General features: G+C 51.7%; 4 protein-coding genes across 4 annotated transcripts in view; 3 read left to right on the forward strand and 1 right to left on the reverse strand.

Annotated features, from left to right (window-relative positions):
• Positions 1-2,406, reverse strand: part of Tusp (WD40 superfamily protein Tusp) — a 72,044-nt gene extending 69,638 nt beyond the window's left edge. The window contains 1 exon segment of the mRNA XM_029110595.1: positions 2,098-2,406. Within this exon segment, the coding sequence (XP_028966428.1) occupies positions 2,098-2,263 (166 nt within the window). The 5' untranslated portion in view covers positions 2,264-2,406.
• A 1,453-nt stretch (positions 2,407-3,859) lies between these two features.
• LOC100909007 (putative uncharacterized protein DDB_G0290521) lies at positions 3,860-5,117 on the forward strand. Its single transcript, XM_003740231.2, has 2 exons — positions 3,860-4,253; positions 4,480-5,117. The coding sequence occupies exons 1-2, from the start codon at positions 3,944-3,946 to the stop codon at positions 4,698-4,700; spliced, it is 531 nt and encodes a 176-aa protein (XP_003740279.1). The 5' UTR covers positions 3,860-3,943; the 3' UTR covers positions 4,701-5,117.
• A 453-nt stretch (positions 5,118-5,570) lies between these two features.
• On the forward strand, positions 5,571-7,042 carry LOC100909151 (deoxynucleotidyltransferase terminal-interacting protein 2). The gene is made up of 4 exons (XM_003740232.1): positions 5,571-5,776; positions 5,971-6,102; positions 6,214-6,724; positions 6,895-7,042. Exons 1-4 carry the CDS (start codon positions 5,695-5,697, stop codon positions 7,007-7,009), a joined length of 840 nt encoding a protein of 279 aa, XP_003740280.1. The 5' UTR covers positions 5,571-5,694; the 3' UTR covers positions 7,010-7,042.
• Positions 7,043-25,331: 18,289 nt separating this feature from the next.
• On the forward strand, positions 25,332-26,273 carry LOC100909294 (ADP ribosylation factor-like 4). The gene has a single exon (XM_003740233.2). The coding sequence runs from the start codon at positions 25,683-25,685 to the stop codon at positions 26,271-26,273; it is 591 nt and encodes a 196-aa protein (XP_003740281.1). The 5' UTR covers positions 25,332-25,682.
• Positions 26,274-27,622: the final 1,349 nt, after the last annotated feature.

Here is a 27,622-nt window from a genome sequence, read left to right on the forward strand (position 1 = left end):
AGGATTTCGCAAGTTTGATTCTCTCAAAGCGACTCTCTCGAGGAGTTCTGACTGCGTTTCCCGTTCGCGTGGGTTGACGGCCAGCCCAGCGTGTTCCACGCGATCGTTGATTTCCGTCAAACATCCACGGCTGTGCTCAGAAGAGATGGATCGAATGAGCTGCCAATTCTCCGAACTCGTCCACATCGGGTTCGTCGATCGCGGGCTCAGCGACTGCGATGGAAACGAAACCGTACAGATCCTGACAACGGCGGTTCCGGCGAAAGCCAGTGGTTCGGAAAGGCGACTCGTGCCAAAGATCTCTCTCGACCAGGCAAGGAAGCAAAATACGAAGAAGGTGGTGATGTTGATCGTGTCACTACGGTGGTCTTTCCGGGGGGAATCCTGTAAACTCCCTCCGGGCTTCCGGCTTTTCTTCTAACAGACGCTGATCCGTCATATTCAGGACAGATTCCCCCCACGGGGGCTGTTATACGTCACAAACGGTGACGGTGGCAACACGGGAGCTGTCCAGGAGCTTTTTAGCCTTCGGAGATCGCATCCGACTTGAGCCGAGACAGCTGATATACTGCACTTGCTTACAGAATATCGAGCCGCCCGTCAAGACGATTGTTTGTTTGGCGGATCGCTGATCCCGGGTCGGGCTACCGATCATTATTGAGCAGATCGGTTGTGGGTGGGAACTTTGGCAGAGGGGGCGAGGGGGTCAGCTTAAGCGGCCAAGCCCCGGTTGAACGCCTACTATTATTACCAGAGCGTTTCCCGGGAGGCTCGGTGAGGCTCAAGCAGGGCAAACAAATTGAAACTCGGTCCCGGGTAGCATCCCCGTCGGAAGAAAAACTTCGAATTCCGAGCGACGACCCGTTGCTCGGTCGGTCGCAACGAATTGGTTGGCATTCATTACAGCGTTGTTCTCGATGCGGGAATGCGAAGTTTATCAGCATCGGATGCCCAACCGGTGGCCGTTCGGGCGATAAGGACGTGTTTAATTTTAATTAAGGCTTCCATTATCATCATCAGTATCGCCACGGTCGGCGAGGCATCGCTTCGTTATATGGACAAGGAGGAATACACGCCTCCGCGCCGATAATGAGTACAGATTCCGAATGTCCATTGTGACCATCCTCGTGGGATTCCATTGGCTTCCGGAGATCTGCTGAGACGAGGAGGCTAGGCGGTTTCCCGGGGTCACGACGAAACCCCATTGAGTGGGGATCAGGAATTTAGCGGCACGGGAGGGTCTTGAGAGACGCTAAGTCTCGTGGCACCCTGCAAGGACTTATACAAGAGGATCCCCCTAAGTGGAGCATTACGAGAGAACGGATGTCGGGGGAACGTGCCAACGCGAGGAATTTTCTAGCGAAACGAGTTCGAGGCCAGACATCCCGGATGAGACTTTGAGAATGGAAACTCCATGAAACGAGAGGAGCACGAAGAGGGGGCGCCGCCTACGCGGCACGAGACATGGCCGTACATGAGAGAGGGGGCGAGGATGGAGTGGGAATAGATATTTCGAAAGAATCGAGGCCTTTGTGTAGGCCAGCTGAATGCTTTTCGACGTCTCAAAAGAGCAGACTCACACACACAGACACACACACACAGTCAGAACTACAATTGAGGGAACAGCGCCAATCGCTGGTCGGTCGTTTAGTCCGTGCCGTGAACGCCTGGTTGAGGTCGCACAAAAACCTTTTCTCTCCGTACAATCGACGAAACGAACCGCCGCATGGAGGTCATGACTGTCTTTATTTCTAGTCGACCGCCCGATTCAAACAATTCGAACTATCTGACCTACACGGCTAGATCACTCTCGGAGCGAGTCCTCTGCCTGTTCTATCCATTTCCCAATGAGGGAGGAAAACTCGATAATTACGTCCCGTTAACGTCTTTCATTCGGTTTTCCTGGACTGTCGTCATAACGAGGGGTTTCCAGACATTGTCGTACGAGAGTTGCTGCTATTGCTCGGACTGGCTCTGCGGGGCGGAGGATACTCGATCGAAGGATGAATTCATGTCACTTGCCCAAATAGCAGGCATGGCCATGAGGTTCCTCGTCATCGAGCCTGCTTCCAAGAATTCAAAAATCGAACTACCAACCTCTAGTGTTGCCCGAGGCGAGCCAGCCGTCCTGATAGTAGTTCAGACGGTTGAGTCGCCATCCTTCGTCTTCGGGCAGCTCGTCAGGAACTTTCCCCATCCAGGAAAGAGCCTGCACGGTCGAGTCGGCCCGCGTACAAGCACTACGCTCAAAATGGAGATGCATTTCGAAGCTTTTCCCTGCCACACTTATTTCCTTCCTGATCACAAACCACTGACGGATTGTTGATGTTTTCTAGTTTCTTTTGAATCGAATTCCGACTCCGCACTAGTTCGGCGCTACACTACCGATTACTGATCCCGGATTACTCCAAACCACACCATTCCTGTCTGCTTGCACGTCCGTCACGTTGCACCAAGACCTTAAGTTCAGTTGCGGACTCCTGTCCGACCGTTCATGCTACAAGCAGCAGCACGAACAACACCGAGTCGTTCCTGGCAGACGATCTGTGTGTTACGGAGAAAGGACAACTCCCCCCGAGGGCGAAAGAGCTCCATGGGGAAGAGGCCGCGCCAACCCACCAGCCGCCACCCGGTCCGAGGGATTGCCGCCTGGCTGGTTGTTATCCTCCCAAGACCAACCACGGAGCCCCCGCACACAAGACTGACCCGAGTTTCCTCACTTATTGATAGAGCTAAGGAACTCCTGCAAACGGCCGCCCAGATGGGGAACCTGAACCCATTGAGAGCGTTCTCATACCTTATCGGTCACGACGGAGAATCGTTCAGCAAATCGAATGCATGCGTTGTCTGTTTGATGTTGAGAGCCTATGAATATTCAGAAAAGATTCTTTATCATCAGTGCGGGCACCTCGGCCGAATATGAGTTTCAATCGGCTACTTGGTATTTGGAGGAGGAAGACTCATCAGTTTGTTCCCTCGACTATCCTGACAAAATGTTATCCTGGTCACGAGCACGTTATTTTTTCGGGAGGGGAGGGGGGCACCTCGGAGGGCAAAAGGGCTCGAAATCACCATGCGCCTTCTCTAGGCCTATACTCGAGCATAGGATCAAATTTTTTTTGGGGAGAGGGCATTGCTTCCTGCCGCCCCCCCCCTTGTGTACGCTTCTGCCTGATAATTCACATCTTAGTTTCCGAGATATATTTACGCCGATAGACTTTCGTGTATACAACGTCTCACAATCAGTCCCTCACGATTCGGACTGGACACTGGACAATCGGCTCGGTTGGACTGGTCTTCGTTCCAGCCGTTGCGTCGTCTACTAATTCGGAATTTTTCGGTCTCATCAATAAGTCGCGGGAGAAGACACTGCTTGGTCTTCCCGGCAGTCTGTCTGACTCGACGCCCGAGTCTGGGATCCCATGGTACGAGGGTAGCTGCCCATCTATCGCGAAGAGTCGCTGGGCGTTCGGGGCATCTGAAATATGACGACTTGCGCCCCTTATCGAAATTCGAGATCCTCGCATGGATCCTGCTCCTGGGGTCCCCGATGGAGGGACACTCTTCCGACCGATCTCATCCAATCCCAGAGAGATCTCATCCGATCCCAGAGAGATTTGGAAAGGCTCCCCGCTAAAAAAATCTCGAGATGCCCAATTGTGGAAGCTCGAAAAATTTGGACAATCATTGAGGAATACAGAGATATGCTTTTTTTGGCTCCTATAGAAGTGCTGATTCGCCTTTTCCGACTGCGGCATGTATCAATCGATCGCCCTGAGCGCTGCACGCATTCCTTACTAGACGAGTCTCCGAACACGTTTCAATCCTGACGTGCGACGTGCAGAGAAGAATGGCGCGGGCACCGCTTGTCGACATTGTTTGGGGGACCCATCACCTGTACAGAGTCCTTGGTGCAGACTGATTCTCGAATCCTTGAGTTGAAATGCCGAGTCCGAAACACGCCAAAGTCAAGCCCTGTGAGGCTCCGTCGGAAACCGAGAAATCGTCGGCCGAATCGCTACCGAAACCTACGACCTCGGACGAGCCGTCGACCGCCGGGAATCCATCGCCCGAGCCAGTGCCGGAACCCTCCGCTTCGGATAGGCCGTCGACCACTGAAAGTCCATCGCCCGAATCATTGCTGGAAGCCTGCGCTCCGGCCGGGCCGTCGACCACCGAAAACCCATCGCCTGGACCGCACACGGAGCTCTCAACAAGCGACTCACTCTCAGAACGAGCACCAAGGACTCCGAGTGAGTTTTCTGATCCTTCCTGATCCCAGATCCCCCGGCAACTAGGGAGAGAAGGCTCTTGACATTCACTAACTACTCGAGCCCTCGATCACTTTCATCGCTCAAGTTCTAAGAATTCTGACGCTCGAGCCCGGAAGCGGGAAACGACGGAAGATCGACCAAATTAGGTGTTCTCATAGCCTATCATTAGACCCCGCGAAGCCTCATGCTGTGCCGTGTGTTTCAGAGCCGTGTTATAGAATCGGGGATCGCTTTACTGTTACTCGCGTCAGGAGCCCCGATCTACACGTCCGCTTCGCTTCCACAGTCGAAATCTTGAACGACGATAGTGACGAGGACGATTCCGCGCAAGGGGCCCAGACGGGATCCTCCTCGGCGCGTTCCAGACCCAGAACCAAGAAATGCTTCCAATGGCACCACCACAAGAAGAATGGGAAGAAAAAGTAATGGGGAGGGACGAGGAGACCCGCTGTGAAAGTACAGTTTGAAGGTTTTTTATCGTAGGTTGATACAAGGGGAGATGATGCGTGAGCTCTCGGGCCTCCATCGAGACTGAGCGGAAGGAAGTCGAACGAGATAAAAGGTATCATAGAAATAGGAATGCGAGAATAAGACTCCCAACCGAAGATAGCCGAGACTTGGAGCTCCGCCCATACATTTGACAAGCATTCGTCGCCGGGATAAACCTTCAAGAATCGTCGGTTTTACTGCTCACCCCAAGTCCCTTCGGAGCGGAATAATGATTTAACGAAAATTGTGCCATCCTTCAGAAACCGAGCGATGCTTCCTTTATCAATCGCCATTCGTAAATTAAATACTGACTCTTCACCATTTATAATAAATGAATTGACACTGGAGTAAGACCGATCGCGAGCCTCACTATTCGTTACTGTGCAAGAGAATTTGACAGAACACGTCATCCGAACGCAGGCGACGAAGAAAATGACAGAGGGGAAGCTGTCCAAAATGTTCCACTCATTTCACCGGTAGCGCGTTCCCGCAGCTCGAACGATTCCTGGAGACTGAGGACGTCGAGCCCCTCCGACCGATACCCGCTCAGAATCGTATGCTCGAGTCACAGGTCACAGCCAAGAAGAACATCGAGTGCACTGGAGACTGAACTCAGTCCATTATTGATTGATGATTTTGAATCTGTATCTCTCGCGAGACGAGTCGACGCGCAGCTGCTCATCATCCATCCGGCACGTGTTGCGCGCTATCGGAACGGGATCCGTCGTTTAAGATGAGAGAAACACACACGAGCCACCAGTCCAATGGGAAGGAGGAAGGACTACCAAAGAGAGGTCCGACTTTTAGTGGCTAAACAATGAAAATATTCGAAAGCACGTGCGCTCGCTGCGTTCTATAGGCCATGAGATAACTTTATTGAGGAAGTCAACTTCAGGTGCGGGATTCTCGCGAAGGAGCCAAATCAATCAAAATGGAATCGCGGAACATTCTGAAGCCGAGATTCGTCGACGTGCAGTTCGATACGAGTAAACTGAAAGCAAGGGATCCACCAGGTGTGTATTCGCATGAACGCCTCAAGATTCCAGAATAGACATGGTCTTTGAGCGTTGGACAATCGGCGGAAGAGGTCGGATCCGACGTGTGGCCTCAGGAACGTCCGAAGTGCGCATCTCTGGTGGGAGTGTATGTTCGGGATCGTATGACATTCCCCAGTCAAATCAGATGACCCTCTCCGTTCGGCTTCCAGACAGCGAATTCGACTCTGATCTAGACGAGGATATCACCTCAGGCAACGAGATCATCGTCGACCGGAGCAAGCCCGCGGAAACATTCTTCGTCATCGATAACCGAGGCGATGACTCCGATATGCAAATACAGGGTACGTGACAATAGGTGACAGCTCTTCTGCGAGTCGTATCGCGGGCACAGATCCGGAAGCAAATGAAACCGAAAATTAACCCCTTCCCCGCCCCCCCCCCCCCCCCGCCAGTTCCGACCTTGGACACCGAATTGAAAACAGCGCTCTCGGACGTGAGACCTTCCTTGTACATATCCTCGGACGTTTCCGCGATCAAAGAGAAGATGCGCGAAATCAACAAGCACTGGGCCGAGGACATCCTTTTGCATAGGAGTATTCTGAAGGACGACTCCGAGAAACAGAAGACTGTCGAGTTGAAGGGTGGGAAGAAACTACAGAAACGTCTCCGTAAAGCAGAGCGTGAGAAGACGGCCGGCGATGATTGGTACAACATGACGAAACCAGAGCTCACCGACGAGATGAAGAAGGATCTCGAACTGCTGAAAATGCGAAAAGTTCTCGACACGAAAACGTTCTACAAGAAAAACGACATCCAAGAATTGCCGAAATACTTCGAGGTCGGAACCGTGGTTGACAACGCGACAGACTTCTACTCGGATCGAATACCGAAGAGACAGAGGAAGCAGACTCTGGTCGACGAGCTGTTGGCAGACGAGCACTTCAAGAAGACCAACAAGAAGAAGTGAGTTTCGAGAGAATAATTCCGCTCGGGGATGCGTGAATGTGGACTCTCATGAGTATAGTCCGTGGAAATCAATGATTCATCGGACCCAGTCGAAATGAGAAAAGGAAAGGGGCTATCGGTGCAGGTTCATATCGAAAATGAGATTGAAAACTCCTCTTGAATTACAGATATCGCGAGGCACTCGAACGTCAGCAGTACACTTCGAAGAAAGCCTACGTTCAGCTCAAGAGGATGCAGAAGAAAGAAGAAGCGAAGCAGAAGAAGAAGAAACAGCTTTCTTAGGTAACCGAATGTAAATAAATCTCGTGATCTTCAGCGTGAATGTGATTTCAAATGAGATTCGTCGAAATCACGCGCTGTTCATGGCAGTCCTCAATCAGTTTAATTGCTCCTTTCGGCGTGGACAGACTGACAGGCGGATGAAGTCCCAGACAAGAAGGTTGACTCCCAGACAAGAAGGTTGACTCCCCGATATTTCTGATCTTGTCTTATTCCTCCAGTCTTTTCGGAAAAGGTGATTCTAATGCTACATCTGATTCGAATGAGCTCTGCCACGTCGAATGGAGGGAAGGCGGGGACATTTATGCGCGGACGGTGCAATCAGAGAACTTTTGTGTACGGTGCAAGGATACCAAAGTCCGACGCCTCGAAATCATCCCCCATTTCATACATGCCCGCGTTCGTATCGTTGCTCAAGGCCTTGATCTCTCGGCAGACTGCATTGTAGTTGGTATTTGTTCGTCATACAAACGAAAAGCCTTCCCTCGAGTCCCATGTACTGTCTCTGAATGAGCGACTAATCTAGAGCGCTGTCTCTGATGCTCCTATCAGCAATCGCTGAATCATCGGTTCTGCCAACGCAACCTCCTTTGCCCAGGGAACAGGAGTACTACAGAGAGGGGCCGAGGCTCTGCGTGGATCTCACGCAGAGGGCCGGGGTAGCGTTGTGACTCAAGATTTTCAGTCTCTTGTGAAGCGTCTCTAACAATCAGCGCCACCCGGAGCCCTTCCCTGTGGACAAAGGTTTAGGATAGCGGGATCACGAAGCTCGTAAGGGATCTCGCGGGTGAGGCTGAGGCCATTTCTAGCCTCGGGAAGTTGTTCAACATGTCACGAGCCTCCGGAAGCGGGTACACTTAGATTTGCATCGTTCCGTGAAGACTTCCCTCCCATAAAGCAGGAAGGATCGCCGGATAGTGCGAGCCCGGGAGCAGGCCTGCAGTCTGTGGACGTCAGCGTGCTCCTCGAGAGCGGGGAAAACGGCAAGATTCGGGACCCTCTCGGATGTTGTCGGGCAGCTAACATTCGCGAAGCTTGGAGCTCTATACGAATTTGCCATCCGAATAATAATTAAACGAGCCTCCGGTAACCCACGTGTTCGGTTCGAACCCGGTTCAGTGGATTCGCCCTGGGTCCCGCACTGTGATTCGAATGCACGATGCGAAGTACGCAACTTATCTATCGGTCTAGGGTAGCACCCAACCTCGAGGAGAACTGGGCAGGATCGCCCTACCGCGTTGGCATCCGCCTTCGAAGTAACAGGCTCGTTAAGACTAACCGCTCGTTATGAGATTGTCGAGCCAAACAACAGTGCTACTTGGGTGAGAAAGCCCCTCGAGCCTCAATTTCTCTGCTTGTGGGAATGACTTTATTAGAGTCTTTCTTCTCCAGTATCGAATGCATAGAGGTTTACCTTGAACCAGAACGGTGACTGTGTCATGGAAGTTGTCGGCCATCCGTCGCACCGAGATTTCTTCCACCGTAGAGAAGGGGGCAAGAGGCTGGGAGCTCGATGGCTCTGCAGCTGCAGGACCCGATTCGGGAAGAAATGACCCATGATGGAAGTCCGTCATCAGTCGACTGTCGGGAACTTCGAAGCTCCGAAAGTCGAGCCTGAAGCTTTGAGCAAATCATTCTTCATCCCGTTTTTCACTATCCCAATTCTGAGAATGAGAGTCTCAAATAAATCGTAGATACGGAGCCCTGCCTCGCATTCCTCTCGAAAATAGAACGGACGGGAGATCAGTCGCGATCTACGGCAGAGACGTCCGCTTCCTACAAATAGCTGGTTTGCGACGTCACCAGGAACGCATCAACAAGGAAACTCTCACAGACCAAGTCCTTCGGAATCGTACGAGCCTAGAGAGCGTTGACAAACTCGCAACGTTTGCGCTCCGGAGTCGCGAGCTCCAGGTGCGCCTCTGAATTTTTTTTAATCCTTTCGGGACTTGAGTATCATCCAACCAGGAAGAAAGAGGAGCCGCAACTCAGAGGAACGAAACGATGCTAAGATGCGAGGGCTTCCCTTAACGAGAATGTCTCCGCCATACGAGGGGGGCACGCGAAGGATGATTTCTCGAAGAATCAATGCCTCTGCTGTGTGTTCGTTCGAGGCTGTCGGCAAGTTCCGGATCGGTTCTGAAGTCGAAGTTCTGAAAACTGACGAAATATTGCATGATCTACGCGGGGCGAGCCTCTACCACCGATCTCCTCAAGAATTTTATCGGAGTATCCGAGTTTTTTCCCCGAGTCCCAGCTCCACACCTCGAGAGCCAGATCAGTCGTCCCTCAAAACGCCTCGCTCCGGTGATCCGAAATTATGAACTGCGGAGCAAAAAAAAATCTTCTCCGTCCGGACGGATTGGCTTCTCGTATGCGAGGCATCAGACCCGTCTCGATTGGCCGAGAGTTGCACGGGCGCTTTTGGCGCCAACTCGCGCACGAGAAGGAGACGTGAACGGTCGTTTCTCAGACTACAACGACTATCGAGACAGCGGGGCTGAAGAAGGCCTGGCGAGCAACGGTCAGCCCAGAGAAACGCCTTTTTATTTTTCTGACGATTCGTTCGTTCTCGCCTCCGGGCTGATCGTTCGCTTGCTGCTCTTCGATGTGTCAGATAGATCACCGAGGACGGAGCTTCTGGTTGTCGTCGCTGACGGCTACCCGTCTCGTCTGCTTTCAGACGGGGATGTTTAATTCCGAATTGTGAATCAAGCCATCGGAAATCGACCCCATGATCTTCCCCGCACCCGTAGAAGGTGTACGGAGGAGTCGCAAGCGGCGTACATTCTGCGAAAAATGATGCGCTGATGAGCGGGTGTGAATCATATAGTGTTCTGAACACACACATTCATTCGAAGCGACGGCTTGAATCGATCTGACTCGCTCGAATCGCACATCCCTGTCCAGTCGGCTTCAGAAACGAATGGGTCCCGCTTACGATTCGGAATGAGCCTCGGGAGTATGCTCCGGTGAATGACGCTCCCATTAGATTCCGGAAGACATGCTTCGATCGTCGCTCCAGGGTGTCGAGATGGGAGGAGGGGCCTCGGTGTTCTACTAGCTGTTCTCCCATCAAGAAAGCAAGAAGGGCTACTGACGGCGAGGAGCTCGGATATTCGTTCATAGAGCTCGCAACAGGTTGATTCTGCACAAAAGGTTCCATATGTTCGGACTACGACAGGTTGTTACCTCAGAAGTGAATGGAGCTCGGAGGATTCGCATCAGATCTGACTTGGTGCATTGGTTGGCTTACAGGTGGCGGATGTGGGTTGTCTGCTCTGCTGCCATATGCTGTCGGAGAATCGCGTGGTGGGAATCGGGAGTACGAGTATGCGAAGAATGTGGAATTCGTTGCGAAAGAGCTCGTAGGCTCAGACACTTGGGGAGCTTTGCACCTCGGGCTCGGACGTTGCCGACTCTCGGAAAAAATCGCTTGGTCTTCTTCTTTCTACATTGCCTTTGAGCTTCCATCCGAAGCTTGCTCGAAGTTGCTGCCTCGATGAGATTCAGACGAAGACGCTCAGAAATCAATCTTTATCTGTCGGGTGGGACGAGGCTGCCCTCCGGTCGGAGCCTCCTCATCGGTGAATATATTTGTGAGGATGCTTGCGGAGCGAGCGTGTAAACATCGGTTGGAATCTGATGGCTTCCAGATCGGCTCTCAACGGCAATCTCTGTTCCCCTTCCACCTAATGACTTTCCATAGAGTAGTAGTTTTCCCGGTACTGGCGACGTTGCACCATCATCCCGCTCCTCATCATCCGCCTCTCGATAGAATCAGGCACTTTCCGGCATTACCCGGCGGAGCATGTTTGGGTGATGTTCCACTCGAGCCGTCCGGCCACGTCGGCGTCGGGGAAGTGGACACTTCCTTGCAATTTACGCTAAACAAACTCCTGAGTTGAGAACTGTTGTCAAGCACGTGAGACAAGGCTTGAGCACACTTGCGCGCATTGTTCGCCAGGCATAATTTTGAGAATACCATGCGGGTTCGTCCGGATAGGCAATTCTATACCGAAGTGAACTCGGAACGAGTCTGACAAACTCATACTTTGGACTTTCAATGTCTTGGGTGTCGAATGCTCTTGTGATACTCCGGCTGAACATTTCAACCAGCAGGAGAAAGTCACGGTGAACGATGATTCCGTCCCGATTCGTTCGGATCGATTCCCATATTGATTCGAATCGGTCCGGAAAATCGCTATCGCCGACTTTGAAGATTCCGACTATCGTGTCCGAGCGGCTGGATTCGGAACAGGGTGTTTTCCGGCGAAAGACACAAAACCCAGAGGGTCGTAAATGCTCGGTCGCATTTGGCTTTCGGAAGTGAGAAGTGACGCATCTCGATCTCTCCGTTTCCACACTTGTCCTCCTAGTACAATATCTCGACAGGGGAGGGCGCGCGGGGGAAGACTCTTTACAGCAGTCAAACACGGAGCACGGCTTCCTAGATGATTTCCTCTGCGATCACGCTTCTTCCGACGCCCCCACAGCACCACAGAGAGGGAATTAGAGATTTACAAGACGATGCGGCCGACAGAGCGAGCCAGCGTTGGGCGGCGAGTGTCCATGGCCTCTTTCAACAGACTGCTGGTCGATCGGTCGGCGTGGAGCTTGGCAATTTGGCTCGCTGTCTGTGAAGAGAGACAGAAAGAGTAATCGCTTCGGGCCTCGCAAAGCACCCCAGCTACCGAATTACGTGCGCACGAATTTCGCCATCGCTACCCATCAGCCAATTATTCTCGTTCCACGATGGCATCGTGCTCATCGCGTTGTCGGGATATCTTGTGATCCGATTTAGGTCGGATACCCCGTCCTTCTTGATCCTGGGTCATCGTCATGGGGATAGAGGGAAAAAAATTATATTTTGGAACACCGTCGATTCGGTGGCCCTGTGGAGCAAGTCGACGTATTCCGACGGGGCCCTGACGCGGAGTGACCCAACCTCAACGCTATGCTCTTCTAGAAGACCGATCCCGGCAGGTGAAATTTACGGAGCCCCGATACAGTCATCGCCTCCGCCTGATGAATACATTTCTCATTCGGGAGTATCGGAACTCCCGGAGACAAAGCGGATCCGAGTTCAAGCTCAAGCGAATCCGAGCTTCGCATGATCAGGACAGAGAGACGCATAGTGCATGAATGGCCACGGCTATGGATTGTGAGACGGCGTCACAATCGCGACTTCTAGAGAGCAGTGGCTACTCTGAATGACCGTCTGAATCGAATTGAAGGCCCGCAACGGCTTTGCTCGATTCCCATGCATTCCTCTGAAGATCGTTGGGATCGTTTCGAACAGTGCACATTGTGGACTTGTTGCCCGGAGTAGCGGCCGCGACAACAACTCCACCGCCAGCAGCACCAGACAGCCCCTCAGAACTCTCGGTCGTCGACTCACAATGCGGATCGACTTGCACCGAAGCCTGCAACTCATCTTTCGTTCAACGGGCTTTGAAAAGTCGTGGGATCACCAACGGTCAGCATGAGCTCCGCGGGTTTCATCGAAACGACAGTCTGCCCCAATGGAGAAATTTCACAAGTCACCTGCCGCTTCCCGAGCCGAAACCTCAGCTCGAGAGTTCTAGCTCGTAATCTATGGGAAAGAAAATGTCTTCTATGCCAGTCACAGCAGCGAATTCATTTAGGCGAGACGCGGGCTGGAACACATCGGATCTGGCTCCCGGGCAGAGACTGCCAACACAAGTCAGCTTCCCCTCACTTACTCGGTGGTCGAGTTCGCTTTTTCGATTCGAAGCACTTCACCCGCTTGCCGATTCCCGGCGTTCGGTCGGTATTGTCGGTGTCAAGAGCCGACGGGTAAGAGGCTCTTCAAAAAGCCGTCCGGAACAGCTTTTCTTCCGACTCCCAACAATTCATCGCCGATATTTCGTCAGAAGAGACAAACTTGATGAGCTTCCCTGTGAAACGATTCCGCGTTTCAAAGGAGCATTCTACTTTTCAAATTTGGTTCTGCATTTCAACAACAGTGTCCCCTGTCAATGCTCGCGCGATGGCGCTGAGTTTTTCCGACGTAAAGAAATTTCCTCACTCCTCATCGAAAGTAGATACAGCTCTCGTCGCGGAAAATGCTCACGATGCAGACGTAGGGGGACGCTGCGTTCAATTATAGGGAGCGAGCGTCTTTAAGATTTTTTTATTCTCTCGATATGATTCGAGGGATCTTCTCTTCTCGCGTATCTGCGGAGCGGGCCCTGTACAGTGGTTCGCATCCGACGGAAGGAAACCGCGGCCTCAGATTTCGGAGCTTTCCGGCGTACCAATGGTTATTATTATGCAACGCTGAACAGGCTCGCCACTCGAGATGGCGTGTTTTCAAATGGAAGAAAAATGCTAAATAGACCAGTATGTCCCGCTAGCGAGAAAGAAGAAGAGAGATATAGAAGCCAGTCGCCTTGAATCGCGGAGAAGGCTCGGGTTTCCTCCGCTCAGTCAGATCGTATCGGCCTCGTTCCCTTCGATGGCGGCAATGATCGCGAGCTGCACATGTGATGAAAAAGCCTACCGGGGCTTAAACGTGGGAATAGGATCCTATCAGGTACCGAGAAGAGAACGACAATAACGAGGATAAGACCGAGAAGAAAGAGAAGCGCCAGCGACTGTCGTCCGATGTTCTGGTCGTCACAACTTCAATATGTAGGACCGTACCGAAATCACAGGGTTCTGGACTATAAGAAATTTCGAGCGGAAACGCGTAGAAATCGCAGGTTCCAGACCTGGATGTCTCGCCCCCGCCGCGTTCTTGACGTCAACTCGGTGCAGTTCGTCATCTCTATGAACAAGAGCCTTGCTCCACGACGCATCCAGCCCGAATCCTTTCATTCAATAATTTCCCCTCGAAGGGTCCTCGTCTTCGCATCTCCCGTGCATTCACAAGTACCTAATTATTCATTCGTGTTCATAGAGGAGTATCGTTACGAGGAGAGCCCGGAGCGAGAAATAGCGAATGAATGAGCTTCACTCAGAAGATTATTCCGTCGAGCGTTGATCTGACTGAATAGATCGAGAGACCTGTCATTCAATTGAACGCATTCTTCCCCTGTCCGTTTTCCGCCGCGACGTCGACGATTCCAATAGTTTGAGCGCTACTACTACGATGCGTTTGTCGCTCCGTTCACTGCTCGTTTCCCGTTTCGACTCGACCTCAATTGGCCAGAATGGATGTGTCGCTTCTTCATCTGGATGCGATCAGATATCATCTTGTGTCTCGTGATAATTCGAGCCGTGTTTCGTTCTGAGAGGAGGCCGGAGGGCTTCCAAAATTATAGCAGAAAGCCACGCGGTCGAACTATCGTTGCGCGCGCTTTCGACCCCGCCAGAGAATTTTAGGTCCTATTGGCCCCTATTCCCACGCCAGCAAGCATCGTTGCTTTCACAGGTGTCTGGCTCGATGACTACCCGGCTGGCGTGCTCTCTATCCCTGACTAGGCGTTCCTACGTGGTCGTCTCGGGGCTCAGTTGGACTTGAATCGAGGAACCCGCCGCTAGATGGCGCAAGAGCAACTCTAAGACCGAAGAAGAAGAAGAAAAGAAGGTCTCTTTTCTTGTTCAACGGTCGAAGACGCTTGCTCGCGACTGACTCGTTCCCACGCCCGCGAACCTTTGATGGCACCTGGCCGTGTTCGAAACTTTCTGTATACGACCCAATAAGGAGAGCCTCCACTTCGATCGACAAGCCGGAGAGTAATAGCGTTCAGGAGTTTATTTCAGGTTTCTGATAAGGAACTTCCTCGAATTAGGCGCCAACTCGACTTATCACAAAGGCCATATTGACATTCTCGGCGATCCTGTCGAGAAAGGAAAACTCGACCGGGACTGCATTGTTTCCCGGAGCTCGCGATCGGACTCGAGGAGAAAGTTCTGGACTGAATCGACACATCGGAGAAATTCGGCCCATTTGACAAGCCTGTCGGCCTAAGACAAGACACCTCACCAGAGTCATATGGACGTTCGGACCTTAGGATGAGGCATACGTCGAATGGACGCATGAATGGCACGTTCCCACGGTTCGACCTTGCTGCTGCTGGTGACCATATGCTTGCCCACTATAGCCGGCACCTCCTTCTCGCTGTCAGTCGGTGCCAGCTGATGCCGAGCGTGGGAACCACGGCCACGAGGCAGGTTCGTGCCACCTGAACCGCTGACGACAGATGTCCGCGATCACCTACCGTAGAATACACTCCTACACTTTGTCTACTTGAGCACGGTCTTCTTATATGAACATGTGCTCCTCCGCTCTTCATTGACAGCGGAGATCACAAGCTCTCCCAATTAGGCTGTTTATTCCCACTGAAGACCTACATCGTTCGCCGGGGCGTAATCGGTTCTTCACTCGAAACATCACAGCGCACAATAGTCCGCGGCCGAAGCATTCGTAATGTAGAGGTCGATTCCACATTGCTTGTCTTTGATAAATGTGAGCTGTACCTTCATGTGATCGAGGAGATCTCGGTTAGATGGGGCTCCTTGTGTCGTTCCGCCGTGTCTTCCGCCCTGTGTGTATACAGGCGGGCGTTCATCAAAGCTGGGGAAAGACCGACCGAATCTGGACATTTTCGGGGTAATAGGACGTTTCTGGAGACGCCCCTTCTTTTTCGGAGTCGTTCTCTGCGGGAATTTCAGCTCCGATCCCGACCCCTAACACCCCCCGGCTTGTCTGTGTCTCCCGATTCGAGATCTCAGGACAATGAGTTGACAATGAGAGCATGGACAACCGCGGAAAATGGGTCGTTGAACCCGGGTAGCAACGGTTTTTAGGATTGCCACGTGTCGAACAGGAAGGATCCTGGCGTGAACGAGGATAGTCTCGATTCGAATTTCCCTCAAGGGGAGACGCGCGTTCTCGAAATAAAATCCCAGCCGTAGACGGCGGCCGCGAACGGTCGGCTCCGACGTTGCTGGAGCGTTTCTAGGACTCGTGAGAATACAGTTGGCACTCTCCCAACAGCAGTACGGGTACAACGCGACCATGTATCATGAGAGCTCCGCGATAAAAAAAAACACAAAAGAATGAGGAGCAAAAAAAGTGCAATGAATTGTAATGCTTCCAGCGGGGAGCATCGCGTAAAGCGATACGACGACGACTGTATTGTGGGGGATTCAATCACTGCACCCCCCTCGTTCATTTATGCTCACTTAGACGTGACATATCTGGTTTTGTCACACCCCATATTTATACGGACGTTGCACCCCATGATTCATGTAGCTGCCGATATTGGTGAATGGACGGACTGCAAGCATACACGGTCGGGCTCATTTATAATCCGGTCAGAAGAGTCCTTTGCTCGCATCACCGATAGATAACTATTGGCCCCAGTTGAGTCACGATTCGCCCCCCGAGTCGTTAGGAGTTCGACCGACCAGGCAGCCAAGCATCATAGTCTGACTGTGAGATGCCCGCGCGCAAACACGCACCTGAGGAAACCGATTATTCTCAGAAACGATCATTTCAGCCGGGTACGACGAAGCGACGAATAGCCAAACAACTGAGGGAAAGACGCGCGGACGGACAGGGGGTGTTCGAAATCACCTAAGCTCGATTATTATGGATCGCGGCGCCGAACACAACGGCCACAACGTTTGAGACGCTTTCCAGGCCTTCGGTCCGAGGCGTATATTTTGCCAGGAGAACGCGTTCGAATTGCGATATTCATTCATCGAAATGCTCCGAAAACCCATCGTGTCTGCGAAACCGCTGTGGACGACCGAGAGAATATCTTGCGCTTACAGTTGTTATGAATGTCCGTCTCGTTCCGATCCCTCAATGAATTTATGTGTGAGAATAATCTTCCACGGTATCTGTCGTATAATTTCAACGCTTTAGAGACGCGAGTGAATTGAAAGAAGCCGGTCCATTTGACTCGTATTCGCAGAGTCCATGCCCATGGTAAACTTTCCCGTACGAATTCGAGGCTACTCGAACTCTCAACTCAATTCCGAAATCGGCTTGTTTCTCGAGGCGGGCATTCCAGGCTCCGGGTCTGAGGAGAGAGTGCATGCATGAGACCTACTCGTATTCAGAGCTCATTTCCGTTATCTAAGCCGTGAGTCTACACGCGGTTCTGCGGACGATGTTCGTTCAACGCCCATCGATAAAGTATGCAGCACGTCAGCTGTGCGAACCGCCCGGATACCCAACTTCATTTCTCCGAGAGCAACTCTCCCGGAGAACGCGGAAAGTTGTGTTTCCGACCACGAATGAGCTCTACCACTCAAGCATGGTCGAGACTGACCCCATGAATCATAATTAGATCTTACAAGGAGCATAGAGTCAACGATTTCCATCCGAATGAGTTTTTTCGGGGAATGCATCGATTCTAGAAGGAGGAGTCCGCTCGTCTCGATCACCAAAGAAATTCAAGGCGACTCAGTGCGGTCACGACTGGGGCAGACACTTTGTTCGCTCTTCGCCAGCTCCGTGAGGTGTCCATATTTGGAAAACTCAATTTTCTTGGCAATTAAATCGATCTTCCTCCCATCTTCAGAGACGTGGTCAGCGTGACTCCTTTCTTTCAGTGCCGTTTGTTTGGGTGACGAATTGGGCTTTAGTGGTTCGGATGGGCCGGATCAGGCCTGTGCGCGTGGATACACAAGTGACGGAGAGGAAGCTTTCATTTTTTCATCTGTCGCACTTAGAATCATGATGAACGATCGAGCAAGCGAGCACTGAGAAGTCGAGGGACGTTTCTCGCAACGTCGAAACTCATCCCTGCGCGTACGGTATCTTCAGAGTCCCCAAGTTAAGGCAGTGCATTAGGAAGGTGAGCATTACGAAGTACAATAGACTTGGTCGCCAGAGATCTTGCGGCGATGAGCTTTGAGAGGAACGGGGGGCGTTTTGAGATTCCGCTCCTTGCTCGCTTGATGCATCTCCAAAGATCGCTTTTAGAAAGATCCCACTCCCTAGACTTCTCCCAAGTATCTACTCGAATATGTGGACTAATCCTGGTCACAGCGGTGTCTCTGAAGAAGCAATCGATGAGACAGCAGGGACCCATCGATATAATCTCTTGATCGGCGCCATCTCGATCGAATTTCGAATTTTCGGGCAAGAGCGTCAATCTCTAAAAAGATTAGAATCGCAGCTCCAAGTACAGCCGTGGTGTGAAATAACATCAACGATACATCGACGCGATTGGAATTCTCTTGCGCTTCGAATGAGCTGAGCCCGTCTGAAACGGTTACAGCCCATGAGGCTGATTTCTCCAGATGGCGGTGTTGACGTGGATACGTGTTCTAATCAGTCTCATGTTCATTCCTCGCAGAGAATCGCCCTGGAGAGGCAATCTCTGATAGAAGCCACCTCGAACCAGGTCTTCCGGTTGTGGTGAGAAGAGTCGCGGGGTTTACTCTCGGGTTCGAAGGCCGACTGACTTCAGCGAATTCAGGCGAGCAGCGCCCGGAGCGACCCAATGAGCTTTCGGCGAGAGATTCATCGAAGAGCGCACTTCATTAGGACCTGATGCGCGCCACTGTTTTCGGAGGTTCCGGGTTGGGATCGACCTAAGCAGAGAGGAAGACTCTCCGGCTTCCGTGTTCTCTCGACTCAACTTCGATTTCGGAGACTCGGGGTTCTCTACTCCAGAGGTTGGAGGCTAGAGCAAACATCAGCGAGCAGGGCGCTCAGATGGTCGTGGCTCTGTATCCCCACGGCCAGTCACCTGTGCAAGGGTTTGTTTAGCTCTTAGAGGAATCGATTCATTTTTCAGCGTGTCCGAGATCCGTACAGCTATGCGACAGATCCATTCTCTCCAGAGTCGCACCCATTATAGACGGAGAATGGCGTGTCCCGATGAGGAGAAGATCCTCCCATGGAGAGCCGAAACACCATTGGACATGCGACAGAAACATGCGTGAATCACGTGAGGTGTGGACGACCCAGTGCTCTCAAAACTCAACTTCGGACCAAGTCGTCTGAGAAGTGACAAAGACGGCGAATGCGTCAGGCTAGAGAAATGTTCGGCATATGAGGACTTTGTGTCGTTCATTCCTCTCATTTTTCCGATCGAGTCGATGCTGGATTGTATCGGCAAATAATTACTGCCTTCTAAAACAACGACGCGAAAGAGGGGCTTGAACAATGGCGCTCTGTCATGTATGGTCTGATACACCCACGTTGATCGAGATTTCACAAATTCATCATCCGTTGGGGGCGGATCGTTCGATGGATCGCGTATTTTCAATTTCTCGTGATGCCGGCTTCTTCCATGGAGTTTTCCTTTGGATTTTGCACTCTGCAGTGTGCTCTCATCGGACGGACGAATAATTTTACTCGCGAGGCTCGGAGCGCAAGCTGCGTCCGTTCTCTCAGAACGCTGAAAACGTGGATCGCATTGTTCAGAAACAATCGTTGCCTTTTCATTATTTCATCGCGAATACATTTTCTTCTGTTCATCGTCTTCGTCGAGGAGCGATCTGAAGTCTTCTGAGTCGTATCTAGAACAGAGGTTTTCTCAACGGATCGTCGAGGAGTCCCGAGCCGATTCTGGCCCTATGTTCGACTATAGTCCTCGTCTATTGTCTCTGGACGCTCGGTTCGCTAGCCGCTTGTCGTTTCTCGTCTTCGACGCTCTTCAATTCTCGCTGTTTGACGCCGTTGTTTGAATTGTGCGTCGTGAAGTCTGAGGGGTTGAGGTTAAAAACCGCGCAGCGGGAGGAAACCCTCGGCCGCAGAGATCTAGTCGTGACGGCGGCGCGGCGTCGATCGCGAGGCTTGCTGTTGTTACCTGGCGGAGCTGACAGCCCGCCTTGCATGTTGGCTGAAGTCTTCCCTCTAGTTTGGCACATCCTGATCGGTAGTCAGGCGGGATCCGTTCTGAGCTCAGTGGCCATATAAAGCGATAACCGCAATCATCTGGCGATGACGGAGAACAGGTGAACCACCGTTTAGATGGGCCTGAGCCCTCCATAAAACGGTGCTCTCAGCGAATAAACATCAGAATTGTCCCGTACCTTATCCCGAAGAATTGTCCCGTACCTTATCCCGTAGAATTGTCCCGTAGCTCTATAGAGGGATCGAGTGCGCGCGACCGATCCCCGCTTCTTGGACTTGGCGAACAATCCAACGATAATAATTATCCAACGAGACAAAAATGCTGTGTCGGACAAAGATCCGACGGACGAATTACTAAGGTGACGGACTCCGAATCGCGGAAGAGCGAGACCTCTCGTGCCTCGATTTTCTCCTCTATCGCGGAGGTATCTGAGGCCTTTGCAAACTCAACGGTAAAGCTCGGCGACCACCGAAAAGGATCAGTCATGACATCATCATGACGCCGTAGTTCCTCTAAACAGAGTCATCTCTACCTTCCATTCTGTGGGCTATGCTTCATGATTCTTATGAGTCTCAGCAGAAGTTGACGCAGATGAAGACTTTCGCAAGCTTCCACACGCGGAAACAATCGAACTGCTGCGAGCTATGGTACGCGTCAGACTCGAAAAACTAGTGAAGCTATTTCAGTCGCATTCGAAGGCATGAATATAAAAATTTAATTTGATTTTTCCTCCTTCATTCGAGTAGAACTGACCGTTGATTGTCTCGCGACTCGCGACGAGGTTTTCCCCATTCTAAAGAACCGAATGTAACGCCCGATTAGCTTGAACGAGTGGAGTCTCACGTGAAGTCAGCGGCGTTTTTTCCTTCGCGGAAAAACGCTGGAAGAGACCGAAATCACTGTTTTTCGGTGGGCGTGAAGTGGAATCGTCGTCGTTCTGGAACTGGACGATGAGCGGTACTTGGAGGAGTGGCTCTCGGCGACTCTGAGAGAGTTCCCTAGAGTAGCTCCGAAGCAGTGCGTCACGGGATACCCGCGTCCCACCAGAAAACGTGGTTATTGTTGCGACGGGAAGCAACAACTTCCTAAAGTCTTAATAAGTTCCCACAATCGCTGAGACAAGCGGCCGCGGAAAAGCATTGTGAGAAGTCTTTTGAAAAGCTCCAAGCAGCAAAGTCAAGTCACCATTCTCAGCATTCTCATAATTATCTATAGTGTCTGATGCTCACGGCGCGACGTCGCAAACTCCCAAAAGTTCTGGTTCGTGAATATTACGGAGGGGACATTATTGAAACAAGTCTTGTTCTGGGACTTTTCGAGAGAGGGATAATTCGTAGGTAATATGGAGAGCACGGAACATGAAGTGGAGAAGACAGGTCAACGAAATTCACGTAAGAAACGACCGCACACATACTGTAGAGGCTGTGAAATCTCGCGCGACTTTCCGGAATACCCAAGATGACGAATCGCAGGCAAATGACCGGTCAGTTTAGACAATATCGGCGTGACGTAAGAGGCGGCGCGGTGCTCGCTGCGTTGTCAGAAACTGGGAAAAAACTGAGGAGGTAAACAGTTACTTCGGATTCACTTGGCTGGTTCCAGAGAATTTCCTCCTCCCCAGAGAGAACGAAAGCGAGGAAACCGGAACAAAAAAAACTTACACTTTCACGAACTTGTTCAGATGCTCCAATGCGCAGATAAAACCATTGTCAGGATATCTATTACGTGTTCCTGGTCAAAGACGGTCTGACGCTACAAATCATTTCAAGGTCGCAAGTTGCGGTAAGCTCTGAGCGAGAGCAAACGGCAGAAGGTTTGAAACTCGCGCTTGTACTGGATCTGAATTTCGCGGACTGCTCTCTGGGAAAAAAAGCGAGCTCAACTGGTGGATCCTTAATTCGAATGATCTCATTCTTTAAAGAATCCTGCCGGAAGATTTTCGAAATCCGATATTTCATTTTTCCTCGCGAATGATTTCTCCTCCTGTGAGGATAGCGATACGCGCTCGATTTGCGTAATGGATCGCTCCGTGGCTCCAAGTTGCGTTTCAGTCTTCCAGAGTAGAGACAATGCCGTCGATGGAGTCGTAGTATTCGTCCGTCAGAGTTCTTTGAAGTTGTTTACAGAATGCGTGCGCATTGATCGAGCCGGGTTTGTGGACGGCTCGGTTGCTCCCACTGAATCACTCAGGTTGTTGTGGTTTCCTCTGAACCTGCCGCAAATCAAAGTTCCGCACCGCCGCTCAGTCACCGTCCCTGCCGCCTCGAGAATGAGCCCCTGAAACGCACCATGGATCTCTTGACCAAAACTTCCTGGAGAAACAAGGCAAGCAGACAGCAGAATGATCCGCTCCGATGAGCGTCCAGGGAGCCCTGGATGAGTTATCAAATTTCGCCCCATACCTCGACGAATATTCTAGTGACGGTCTGGGGTCGCACTCATCCAATTGATCCGAGGGATAAATAACTAGGTAATCGTAAAAGAAAGTGCGACGCAGCCTGACTCTAATCCTTGTACCGTTGTTTTTCCTTTTAAAGCGACCTTGTAAGTGACAGTCCCGTAATCATCTCGAATCGAAAGCAAGACAAACGCAAAGAATCTTTCCTAGAACGCGGCTTGCAAGTCGGACATATGTACGTATATCCAGTTTTAGTTGTCGTGTTCGAGGGAATTCCATTGTTTCGTCTCACGAACGCTGGACGACGGCGACGTCTTCGTCGGAATGCTCCCGACAGGCGAACCAATGGTGTCTGACTGCTTTTGACGCTCGTCTGGTTTTTTTTTTCACGCAGGCGGCCTTCGATGAATCTTCTGACCGTCGCTTCTGTGTCATTGAAGCGAAATTGAGCATTGATTGAGCTTGCTCTTCGTTCATCCTAGAAGATCATGGGATCAGATAAGTGGCGATCCCTGACATCGCGTCGGCAACACATCGAAATAATGAAGGATAATTTCCGGAGTCTTCTCATTAGTTATTCTTGTGGAGAGCAGGGTGATCCCGAAATATCCTCGTCTACGAACTTCTCCAGGGTAGAGGTTCTCAGCTCACTTCATCGGTCATCTGACTGTACTCGGGCCGAGAAAGCTCCGAGCTCGGAAATATGCACGGCGCAGGTATAATAGTGATTGATATGCGATTTGACCAACCGATTCGATTGGGGCTCGCGGGAGATCATCCCTCTCCGGATCAGAGCTCGGCTGATGGGCAAGGCTATGGAAACCAAAGCGAAGGTTCTCGGGAATACCGTACCCTCTCTCTCTTTGCAGGAGGGATGCCGATTCCGGATACCTATCTTCTCCATATCGTGTGGTTGAGCGGAAATTCAATCGACGCCGACTATAGCCCCGCAGAATGCTTCAGAGGAGTGTTCACACGTCAAAGCGCCAGAGTTGCCACACTGAAGCGATGACCAGCCAGGTGCAGCTGAATGAGTCGACTGCATTGAATTGGGTTGATTGACACTTTCGTCAACGCTCGCGCTTTAGAAAACTGACGGCTGAATCGAATTCGAGAATTCCCGGCTTTCCAAGTGAGCTTTCCATCATTACTGTCAGACTGACTTCTAGCCCGATTCAGGGTACAGCGATTGCGTCTCGGTTCCTTCTATTCCTTCGTTTTCCTCGATCTAGGCCCTAGCGACGACGCGACTATCCTGCCTGCCACTCATCGAGTAGGTTGTTCCAGACTCCACCACCGAGCTTTAAGCCAGCTTGTTCATGATCGCAGAAGTCGCAAACGCAGAGAATCGTTCATTTGCCTCCGCCGGGTTTTCCCTACGCGAAACTTCGCGGTGAACGAGTTCGCGACGGAATAAGTAATCCCGAGAGCTTGTTCGAGGTTCGGCGTAACATTCTATCGAACACGCAATCCGGTTGAAATCGGTCGCAGATCTATTCGTGCGTATGAGAATTTCTGAAACGAGAATCGTATTGAGTGTTTCCTCTTCTCGTTCTCGTGACGCAAATTCACCGGTACCATGCGTCGTTCTCCGCTTGTCCCAGTTTGTGCTTGATAACACGACAGCCAGCTAGAATCGAGTTATTGAAGAGCTCGACAGACTAAGTTCTGTTTCCGCACTTTTCCCGTCCGGTCAGACAACGTGACGGAGCTGCACGGCGGGCGAGCCAGAGGTCGTAAGAATCAATCATAGAATTCGTAGCGACAAGCAGTCGGAAAGTTCTGCCGTAATTCAAGCTTCCCTGGTGTCGTTTTCTTGTTCGGTCGACCGAGGGATATTTTTCTTGCGAGAGCTTTCGCGCTTTCACGCCGTTTCCGGACAGATTCGGCGACCGGCACAAACTAGGAGGCAATAGCATCAATCGTGACTGACCCCGCCCGCGTGCCCGCCTAGGGTCCAAGGTTCAAGTGTCGTTATATCGGGTGCCGTCCGCGGAATGAGGAGAAAAGCTCGAACTGTTTGACTGCTATCTACTGGTGATAGGCTCCAAACGGTTTGGAAACGCTCGCAAGTGCTCTTCTTTGCCTAACAAAAAGATGTTTGAAGAAATGCTTCCAAAAGAGGATCCATCGCTTGACGTCTGACGGACTTGCATTCACGCAGCTGTTCTGAAAGAATGTATCCTATCGATTCCCTTTCTTCAGTGAACTCGACTTACGCAACGACAGAAACGAATAACATGAACTCTTGCGGAAGGCTCTCAATTGACTTTCTTCATCTCTTCGGGGGAGGATTATCGCACAGAATAGAGATCTGGCCAGACAAACGAGATGGACAGACGAGTTGAGGAGTCGAGATCGGAAGAACGGTCGTCCGAACTCCCCCTACACAGTGCTTCATGATTTATGATCGATAATAACTAGCAATTTTTTCTCGTTCTGCCCGTGGCAAATCGTTGACCAGGCATCGGCCGACGCCGATGGGGACGCGAAGGGAAAATTAGTTGGAGAACCTGCTCCCTGGACGAGGATTCCAGGGTACGCGTTTCGAAACGAGACGCTCGAACTCCTGTTCTCCATCACTGACGTATTACTAGCCGACACGAGAGCTTCAACCACCCCCTTAGCGAGAAATAGAAAGGGGCAGAGGGAACCATAATACTTCGGCTACAGGGGACGCTTGCGTGACCTTGCTCATTTTTCCTCTCGAACCCGTTCCAGGCGTCAGTCCGACGAGGAGGAGGAAAAGAATCGCAGACCGTCGGAGGGCTTCTTCGTCGTAGGACATCAGAGGACAGAGTGGCTCCCGAGGAGAATTTCCTCTCCTCCTGAGATGGCGGACTGGAGTTGTCCATCCATGTATGTCCCTCGATTCGGCAACGATATGTGCTACCATGTAGATCGACTACAGCTGAGACTCTCGGAGGGAAAGCGGTAGCGGTAGAAAGCCGGCCACCGCCTAGACTGGCGATCGTAGTGTTTCGCTCGTCCGCTGGCGGGAGTCTGTATTACGAACGGGTCGCCCTTTCCCCGCTGTTGGCCATTTTGTGGAAAGGACGCTGTCGCCTCTTTCGCCTTTGCTTCATCGGCCGCTCCCAAGCAGCGGATGGAACAGCAGCACTTTGTCAGTTGAGATCACGAACTCCTAGGAGAAACACCGGCCGTTCACCACAGAGCGAATTTCTCTCTGGTGGGGCGTTTTTGTTTCGGATTAATTTTTCTGGACACTCTTCATAGTGTTTCGTTTGAGCATCGTGTGTGCTTAGTGACAGTTCCACCGGATTGTATCACTACTCGCAGCAAGCAAAATAGTTTTGACAACATCAGCACCTTGCCAGTGCGCTACTCCGAGAAGGGATATTCATGTGGTGTGCTCATGAGGATTTAAATCTTCGACATCGTACCTGAAACCGTGTGCCAACATTACCCGTCGGAAACAATCGATTATTCGTCGAACGACCGCCCGACCGACCGGATTACAGTCATGGGAGCGACAGTGGGAAAAGGGATCGTTGACTCGCTACCCACACAGTCCCTGCACGTTGTGATGATCGGTTTGGACTCGGCGGGCAAGACGACAGTTTTGTACCGACTGAAGTTCGACCAGTATCTGTCCACAGTGCCAACGATAGGATTCAATTGTGAGAAAATCAAGGCCACGTCGGGGAAAGCCAAAGGCACCTCGTTCCTCATTTGGGATGTCGGAGGTCAAGACAAACTCCGCCCGTTGTGGAAGTCGTATACGCGTTGCACCGACGGCATCGTTTTCGTTCTCGACTCGGTCGACAGCGAACGAATCGAAGAGGCGAAAATCGAGCTGACGCGGATATCACGGGAAAATCCCGGCGTACCAGTGCTGATCCTCGCCAATAAACAAGATCTTCCCGGAGCGAAAGACCCCGCCGAAATCGAGAAGTGTCTCGGTCTGCAGGAACTCCACGCACTCTATCACGTGCAGCCGGCATGCGCGATAATCGGCGACGGTCTCGACGAAGGACTCGAGCACCTGTACGAAATGATTCTCAAGCGGAAAAAGTTGGCAAAGCAGCAAAAAAAAGCACACAAGGCCAGATGAGGCCGCGAATCCGATCGAGGTAGATCCGTCCTCGACCAACAAAGTGTTCCACGACTTTGTGAAGCGACAGTCGCCGCTTCCTCCTCGGCTCCTCCGGAGCGCGAACCTTCCTCGAAGCCTGAACGTTCTTCGTCTCTTCCCCGCTGCGTCGTCCAAGAGGTCCGACGTTCACTCGACGTCGGCGTCCGACCGCGCAGTAGTACTCAACCTCGGAAACACCGACGGCGCCAGCAACTCCACTCGTCGTTGCTCTGAGCGGCGACCGGTCGACGTCGACGATGACCAGCTACAACGATGTTGATTCCGAATCCGCCGTCGTCGCTAACGACGACGAGCGAGCGTCCACGCCCGGCGCACGGAAAAAACGCCAGACGGACCGACGGTTGACGTTGACCGCGCCTTCCGTGTGCCGCTGGCGCGAACTTCGCTTGTCGTTGTAGTCGTTGGATAGTGCGCGCCCCGGTGACCGATTGGGACGAAAAACAACTCGACGAAGGAACGCTCGTCGATCGAGAGGTTTCGACGGAAGGTCGGAACCCCGACCCGCTTCCATCGCCGCCAATAGTAAAACTGTGATCCCTCGATGCTTATGCGGACGATGATCCAAACATATCGAGTTCCCATGAGAATGTTGTTTCATCCACGTTCACTCCGAAGTGTTCTTCGGCTTTCTTCGGAAGCTAGAATTGGCTCTCGCAGAACACCGATGGAAGAAAAAAAAATCAGTTCCTAACTTGCGAAATCACCGTCTCGAACTGTTGATCTTCTTCTTGTTTTTCGATCTGTTCCTAGCCCAGGATCTACACGGCGTCTTCTATCCGGAATAGAAGAGCGCACTTGTTAGATCGTACGAACGATGAGTTCGCAAGCACTCGGATCAAGTGGACGTAGCGGAGAGCTCGGCTAGCTGAAACCCACTTGCCCGCCCCCGCCGCCAACCCGCCTTCTAGTCCTCAACGCCTCGAGGTAGTCAAACTCGAAAAGCGAAATCACCCGTCCCGATCACTCGTCGAAGTGGATGTTGCCGAAATCGGTGACTTTCGACTTCGACTCGACGCCAACTTTTTCTGCTTGGATACATCGTACAACAAGCACCACAGAGCGAGAACAGCTGCAGCGTTCATCGGCTACAGCAGAAGCGAAGGTGCATCGATACTCAAGTTTTAATTCTGAAGAAGATAAGAGCAGGGAGCCGAGCTCCCTCGGATTCGGATCAACGGCCACGGGAGAAACGGAGGAAATCGCTCCGAACCGAACGTTCGACAGGGAGACTTTGTGACGAGATCTATTTTATCGTGAACTCCAAAGGGGATCCCGGAGCCGAATCCAATCCGCACGCTCGTGTCCAA

This window comes from Galendromus occidentalis, unplaced genomic scaffold, assembly GCF_000255335.2.
Source record: "Galendromus occidentalis unplaced genomic scaffold, Mocc_1.1 scf7180000076870, whole genome shotgun sequence".
NCBI lineage: Eukaryota > Metazoa > Arthropoda > Arachnida > Mesostigmata > Phytoseiidae > Galendromus > Galendromus occidentalis.